Raw genomic sequence first — 8,210 nt, 5'->3', positions numbered from 1 at the left:
AACATAATGCTAATAAAATGTTGCTGAGTTTGTCCCGCGCACCAGTGTTTTGATACAAGTGGATCTACAGTATTTTTTGCCAACGTCATCGGAACATTGGAGTGGCTTAGGCAGCAGGCCAAATGGACCCTACGCAATGTGGAAGATGATTTGGCCTGGATACTTTCTGCTTTACGCTGGTAAACAGTTGCCTGCTGACATTCTCTGAGACAGGACAGGTGGACCAGGCCGCATCCTGCTGCAAAGCAATCTCATCCCACCGCCGGGCCTGATGGGTGCATGAAGAAGCCGAGCTCTTTTAACACTGAGGCCTCAGCGGTGCATAGCGCACTCATTTTTAATAGAGAGAGAATCAGATTTGTTGTATTAAGTGCTTTTTTGATCTGTGATGCAATGGATCAAAATCCAGATGAAATGACTCTAAGAGATGATGCGAAGGACAAAGGAACTGAAAGCACTACTGAGGAGAACTCTACCTGGGTACGAGGTGGTAAGTTTTCAAAAATGTGGCTTAGGCCTTTGGATAAAAGCTGGGCATCAATGTTAAGTGATAGTAACCTTGTACATCTCTGCTGTGTTAACCAACAGTTGCCAATTTCATGCTTGAAAACAGGAGCAGACAGGCAATATTGATGGCCTCGCACAACAATTCATTGAAATGTCTGAGATAAAAAAAAATAATAATAATAAAAAAACAATTACACTGTTATGGAACAAACAATTAGTCCAAATAATTACATTTTTTATTACAAATGAAGAAAATGGGCTTACTAATTTCTGTTTTAGTGACTTGCACTCAATTTTGCTTACATGCACAGTGTAACTGTTATGGTTATGGTGTGCAGCAAATTTGAGTTTGCATTTTGATTTAAAACATGAAGTGAAATTATCTTCAAATCCTCAGCTCAGAATGTGGTGCCTAATGAGTGAGCGAGGCTTGGTGTAACATTGGAACAAAACCTGAAAAATGCATAGCATGCCTGCAGGCCTTATTTCTCTATCAGCTAATGGTCATGGGCATGGACCAGCTGCACTCCTTACTTAATTCATTAGATAACCCAGGAGCATCACGCTGCTTCTCAGTTCAACTATGCGGCAGACCCCATTGATTTTGGAGCTCTTTTTAACTTGTTTTGAAGCATAGTTGTACTTCAAATACTAATCTCCACCTTCCTCAGTTCTAGTTCAATCACAGTCAGTGTTACGACAGAGAAATCACAAAACACAGACACTTCTAATATGAGATGAAAGGAAATTTCAATCGGACAAAAGGAAATACATGGGCAACTATTGAACAGTGTGGTTACAATGAACAATGTCTCTTCACAGCTACTCAAAAGTAGCTAATGAAATCTTGAAAATAGCCAATACTGCCCAAAGCAATGTCCATCTATATCTATTTTTCCCAACTATTTAGGTGAGACAAACACAGCTTATTCTAGTTTCAGAAATGTGTCCAGGGCATGAATAAATCATTGGACATTAAATGTTAAATAATAGAGAGAAAAGAGTGGTAAATAATTCATGTGAAATAGGTGGTAAAAAAATAAATAGTGTGCAGCCAAAGCAATAATTCATTAATATCTATTCAAATTAGATGTTAATAAACAGATTTGCTTACTATTATGACCACGTTCTTGAAATGTTATTCTGCTCTTTGATTTTCAAAACATGCCTTTCAGAATACACTGTGTTCTTCAGGCACACATTATACAACACATAGTGCACTGCGTGCTTCGTTATGTGCAGCGGCGTGGTGCGACTTTTCCACTAGGTGGGGCTACGGCCGTTGGTGGCTCTGTGCATTTTGGGCGTGTGCATGCACAGCTAGGCCAGCGATTTCTAGAAGTTTGAAAAAGTATTTTTTTGCATCAACTTAGCAGCTGCTTTCACTTTATAACAATCACCACAGTACCACAAGCTTAACAAAGGACTCTGGATGTTCCTAAAAAAAAAAAAAAAAAAAAAAAAAAAAACAATAAATCCCATTTTCTGTAGTCCCTGTGGCAGAAAATCGCTGAATCTGGCAACATTGCTTGGACAATAAAATTTTCTCCCCCAGATCCAGTGATTTTCGGTGTGCAGCGTCAACCAATCAGGGGCCACCAGGAAGACCTGAACATGTCACAAACATGAGTAGAAAAGTCGCCTACGCCCTTTGGCACACAGACAAAGACTGCAGGCATCTTTTTTATTCATCATTGCATGTTTCTGTAATAATGTATGATTTATCTAAGAGTAACAGCTGATTTTTTTTTTTTTTTTTTCATTAAATTGTGTATTTCACAATTGGAGTTGCAGGAGGGGTGGCACCCTGGCTCTCCTACTGGACCACACGCCCCTGGTCAAATGGATGTCACACATTTTACATGGATGTCAGTATGATTAGTTTACATCAGCTGTTTCAGAAGCCACTAGCCTAACGATGATTCACCTGCTGGATTACACACCTTTTTTTACTGCATGGCTTTTCCCAAAGTGATGACGTTCAACGCCTGCACAGCTCTGTTTCTAGTGTTCAGCCTTGGTGAATTAGGTTGTGACTGTGCTGTTCTAGCCTGTTTACCCTCAAGATGCAAAGAAACAGTGGCTGATCAATAATTTCCATGCACTGAACATTCCTCTGTATTGGGAATATTTCTGTCCCGTTCTGCTGCTCAGACATTAGGTATACTTAAGCATTCATTTCAAAATTCGGCAAAATGTTTTCACTGATTGCGACGCAGTTGGCATCAGGCTGTCACAGGGCGTGGGTGCTGTGAGGCATCATCATGCACAGCTGTGCTATTCAGCGATGGTGGGGAAAAAAAAAAAAAAACAACAACAAACAAACAAGAAACAATCAGAGATGAGCTGGTTGCCAGGGTTAGACCAAAATGTTTGCTGATACATGAGGATGATATTGGTCCATGTCTCATATCAGTCAGTGATGCCACCCAACTCCAACATGATGGATGTTGCTCACTGACTGCAGCGACACAAGAAGTTGGCAAAACCTGCATTGACCTTTCCTCTTTTTCTTTTCTTTCTTTTTATTAAAGAATTTCATCAGTATGTGTTTCGGTGGTGAGTTCTAGCATGTAGACCACGTTGATCTAAAATCTATTTCAGAGGCTTTTCCAAATCTACAGGTCTCTTTCTCAGCTTATGGTTGATAGTAATGAACAGAAATATGAAATATCCACTTTCACAAAGGAAATCCAGCAAATTCTTGCAGATGTGTTATGGACATTTTTGTGTGATTGGGCAGTAAAAATCCTATTTACAGCATCTTCAGACATAAGTACAAAATATCAGCCAATGGCAGCTTTAATGAAAAAAATACCAATATCAGCATTTAAAAGCCCGCACCAATCAAAGGCTACCTTGTTGAAACAGGTTCGGGCTTTTGAATGGTTGGTTTTGAATGCTCAGGGGATAATATCTGTTCTCTCGGGCAGAGAGGAGACAAAGTGAGGCTGAAGTCGATGACTGGAGACTCGGTGGCGCTGGCGTTGCTGAGCCTGAGTCTGGTGAGACCAACAGAGGCACAAACTCTCAGCCGCCCAGGGAGTGTGACAGCCCTCTGTTCAGTATGAAAATGTACCTCAGGAGGCCCTCCTGTTCTTCCTCGTCCACCACAGACTCCTCTTCTCAGCAGAGCGACATGGGAGGTTAGTGACACCGGCACTTCGATCACACCAGTCTGACACCCTCTAACTGCAGACAGTCCTACTGCTAAAGTAAAACTCCACAGTGGTAGTCTGTCTTGGTGTTGTTAACCATACCGATCTGGACAAGGACACTAATTGGAATGTGTTATTACTTAAGGCAAAAAAGGAAAGAAAAAAAAAAGACTGCAGAAATCTTGTGTTGTGTCCTCAGTAAAACTGTTATGGAATTAATTAGTTAATTTTTCATTCAAACAGAGCTTTTATACTGATGAAATTAATTATGATTTATATACAGAATAATAATGCAACAGACAGAATAAAAAAATGGACAAATTGCAAGCTTTATGCCTCACCATGCTGTGAGAATGCTTAAATGCAGTTCATTTAATCAATTATGTAAATGTGTGAATAATTCAGATAATGAAACTGCAACAAAAAAGAGCAATTCTAATGTAAAAACGGTCATAGGAGAAGCAAGACTCGCTACTGCAGATGAAGAAACCTAATTTCACACAGGTACCTATGCACTTCAATTGTATATACGTATGTATATCTGTGTGTATCTATCTATCTATCTATCTAGATAGATAGATAGATAGATAGATAGATGAACAAAAAAACTGCCAGACAGAGATTGGATATTTAATAAATGACTCACTTTATATTCTATGTTTAAAGTTTTTATATATATTTATATGTATATATATAATTATTAAAGCTCATACATGTAATTGCATTCGCACAGCATGCATGTAGCAGTCATTAATAATTTGCTCACTCTTTACATGAATATTACTCTTTAATTCCTAGTTCTTGCAAAATGAAGTGGTCAAACGTTAAGGACACCCTCCCACTCAATGTGGAAATGACGACCTGTGTGTGCTCATGGTCAGTGTCCTCGTCCGGTGATCTCACGCTTCACTGCACCCATGGGGGCAACATTTGGCAAAGGCTGCTGGGAAGGCACAGAGCACATTGTTTCACAGCAACCACAATGCAACTTGGAAATGCTCCTGGCAAAGTGTACAGGAGAGACTTCTGGTAATTGATTATGTCTCCAAACAGCTTCCTTGCCTGTCTCTCTGTAAAGGAGCAGGGGATGATTTCTTAAATTATGCATGTGTAAAGGAACGCCCGGGGAGGGAGAGGAGGCTTTTAAAATGTTATAAGACATAAGTGAAGACAGACACCAGCAGCTCTTATAGTAACACAGATGATCTATGTCTTAAAAGATAAAATCCCAAGGTATGGTTTGGACATATTTAAGTATTCATTACAGATCAGAGTTTCAAGGGAGTCATTGCAATGTTCTGATGGGGTTGCAAGCGTTATGTGTCTTTGTTGAAGACTAACAATACAGAAAAAAAAAAAAAAAAAAGAAATATGACCTCCTCCAATCAGATGCAGTTTAGTGACGACTAAACGTCATTATTACTACTTATATATTATCGTATATATTATTCTGGTGTACACAGTTACATTTATTGGCTCTGCTGCTGTTGATACCTCTGTCACTTTAAGGTTATGGCGTTGATTAATGGGCAGAAAAGTGGCTTTGTAAAACATTATGATGTCTCAGTGAAGCTGACCTTTGACCTTTTTTGATATAAAATGTCATCACTTCATCATTTTATCCCATTGACTTTCACCACCAAATCAGTGCATCCACGAGTCCAAATGGATGTTTGCACCAGATGTAGTGAAATTCTCTCCAAGCGTTCTTGAGATGCCACTTTCACAAGAATGGGATGGACAAGAGATCACAATCACCTTGACCTTTAACCCTCGACCACCAAAATCTGAGCACTTCTTCCTTGAGTCCAAGTGGACATTTGGACATCCGAAAATATAATGTCTCCTGTTGCCGGCGCAGAGGCATAAAAACCCAAATTAAAAGTTGAATAGATAAAGGGACCTGCATGTTTCTTGTCTTGTGTGTCTGTCCCCCAGTCGACTGTGCAGGGATCGTCCTGAACTGCCTCTTCTGCCGCTTCTATGATATGATCCTCATGCTGCCCAGCTCGTGTGGGAAAGTTGCCAATCACTGCTGCCCCAACTACAAACAGGTCAACGCCACAGTGGAGTCTACAGCGAGCAGCGATGATGACTCTTTCATGGACTGTGACTGTGGTCTGCTCAGTTCCTGCCACGATGCAAATGACTGCCTGGAGCTAGCTATGGAGATTTCTGAATTATGTTATCACTAGTAGAAAAATTGCTGTACATATCAGCATATGAAACTGGCTCTGATAATCAAATGCCAAAATGTCAGTATGGAGTGAAGGTTTTCTGTTTAGTCAGGGAGGCTATAATTCAAAACTCAGTGTAGAATTAAAGCAGCAATATGGAATATTTTGAAAGTTAAAATGCCAATAAATAAAAAATAGGATACGTTATACATTGTCAGTCTGTGTCTGTCTGTGATTCTGTGTGTCCAAAATGCCCGAAATCAGTTCAGTTGAATTCAAAGACCAATATTTTTCTCCTGGTATAAGCTCCCATCAGGTGGCATAGAATCTCCTTCAATTGTTATGCAGATGATAACCAGCTGCACTCTCAGTCTAGACAAATAGATGTCCCTAATGTTTTTGGCAATAGAATTCAGACAACACAGAAGTCATTGTTACAAGCACTGAGTGCACATCCAGCCTTATTTGGCTTGTCCTTGGTCCACTAAATCAACATATTAGGCCTTCCTCCAAGAACTGTGGAATCCCATTTGACCCAAGATTGAATTTTGAGAAACATACTAAAGAGCTTTTTCATGTTTTTTTTTTTTTTCCATCTCAAGACTTCAAGACCACAAAAAGTAGATCAGCATTATATCAGGAGAATTATACATGTTTTCCTTATCTTACATTGAGTACTACAGTTACCTATCAGTTATCAAATGAAGGGACAGGACCATATCAGATCCATTTTAGTATCTTTTCACTTTTTGCCTGTTTATTTTAGAATAGGTTTCACTTTTTTACAGATTGTTTTTAATTGCATTCCATGGCTTGAGCTCTTGCTTTCTTTCTGAACTTTTGAACCCTTATGAACCTGTGTGCCTCATGCTTGGCCCTTTTGACTGTCTCTGTGTGCAGGTTATAGCAAGTAAACATCAGGTACATGTTTTGGATGGCCCCCAAAGTGTGACAGATCATATCTTCATAGCACCACCATCGGACTAACTGTGTCATAGAAATCTATTTTAATGTCATTTCCTGCAAACTGACAAGGTCTTGGCTTCATCTTGGAGAATGAGGCAGGGTTACACCTATAGTAGTGTACTGTAGTAGGTGGAGTTACACTTATAGGACTGACGGAAGGAAACAGGTTTAGCGAACCCGAACCTTAACCCTAACCCACTGTGTTACTCTACCTGCAAGTGGAGCAGCAGCAAGTCATTTGGCCACACATTTTACACACAACATCAACTGCCTACATTCCTTCTGCATCACGTCTTTGAGATGTGGAACTTTTCCATAACGATACAAACATAACTTATATTATCACTCCCATTATCATTGTTATTATTATCATTATTATTATTAGTAGTAGTTGTAGTAGCAGTAGCAGTAGTAGTAGTAGTAGTAGTAGTAGTAGAGGTAGTAGTAGCAGCAGTAGTAGTAGTAGTAGTAGAAGTAGTAGCAGTTGTAGTAGTAGTAGTAGTAGTACTGGTAGTAGTATTGAAAAAGCTGTGATTATTGCTTTTTTATTGTAGACTGGTTGCATTCACCTTATGATTTTTCAGCACCTGTGTCTGCTTTATGAATGCTAGTTCCATTACTAACCCCCATCATACTAAATGATGAATATAGTACACAGCACAACTTCAAAGTAAAAGGCTGCATATTGTAGCTTTAAGTATGTATAGCTGATATTAAAACTGATAATCAAGAGGAATCACCCAATACTGCCCTACTGAATAAATTATTATTTATCTCTGATGACTTGCTCTGACTGTTGTTACATGGCTTGAGCTGACCACCTAGATATCAAACAACCTGATTAAATTTAGTGTCCTGAACTTGTATTGTGTGATACCAAATCACTGTGCAACAAGGGAGGATTGTGATCACAGCCAGCGTCACCAGGCTGGCGGGTTGTGAGTTCCACAGCTGCTCTGTTCATGCACATTGACATACCAACAGGCACTCCAGCTTCGACATGCTAGTTTTTCTGAAATACGAACAAAAAAAAAAAAAAAAAAAGGATCTTGAAGCCTGTCCCCTGTTGAGGGTGCCTATTTCAGTTCAAGTGTCACTGGAAACACAGGAGCAGTTGGATATGGCATCTGTAGGACACTTGTCCTTGTAGCTCCCCTCGACCTCTGTTCTCAAAGACAGTTCTCTCAAGTGGCAGATCACTGTTTGGATCACTTCAATCTGAAATAGGTCCTTGTCACATAATGGGAAATGGACACCAGAGTATGCCTGGTATGTCAGCGTATGAACAGTACACAGGACAATATTGTTTCAAAGCATAATCTGTTTCCCTGGGAGGTCAGTCTGAGTGAGGAGGCGTACAACATACTGTTATTGTATTATCTCCACTTACTAAACATTTGTT

General features: G+C 39.7%; 1 protein-coding gene across 1 annotated transcript; it reads left to right on the top strand.

Annotated features, from left to right (window-relative positions):
• The first annotated feature begins 414 nt into the window (after positions 1-414).
• On the top strand, positions 415-6,756 carry mdfic2 (MyoD family inhibitor domain containing 2). The gene is made up of 4 exons (XM_030052463.1): positions 415-490; positions 3,441-3,653; positions 5,604-5,783; positions 6,743-6,756. Exons 1-4 carry the CDS (start codon positions 415-417, stop codon positions 6,754-6,756), a joined length of 483 nt encoding a protein of 160 aa, XP_029908323.1.
• The last annotated feature ends 1,454 nt before the right edge of the window (positions 6,757-8,210 follow it).

Source organism: Myripristis murdjan, chromosome 5 (assembly GCF_902150065.1).
Source record: "Myripristis murdjan chromosome 5, fMyrMur1.1, whole genome shotgun sequence".
In the NCBI taxonomy this organism is placed as follows: Eukaryota; Metazoa; Chordata; class Actinopteri; order Holocentriformes; family Holocentridae; genus Myripristis; species Myripristis murdjan.
Note: the sequence above shows the minus strand (reverse complement) of the source record. Positions and strands in the feature narration are given on the sequence as shown.

What these genes read in the sequence shown, in the direction of transcription:
- mdfic2 (XM_030052463.1), top strand. Translation starts at nt 415, where the DNA reads ATGACTCTAAGAGATGATGCGAAGGACAAAGGAACTGAAAGCACTACT. An exon ending in CTCTACCTGGGTACGAGGTG is followed by an intron (nt 491 to 3,440) that starts GTAAGTTTTCAA and finishes TCTCTCGGGCAG; the next exon opens with AGAGGAGACAAAGTGAGGCT. An exon ending in TCAGCAGAGCGACATGGGAG is followed by an intron (nt 3,654 to 5,603) that starts GTTAGTGACACC and finishes TCTGTCCCCCAG; the next exon opens with TCGACTGTGCAGGGATCGTC.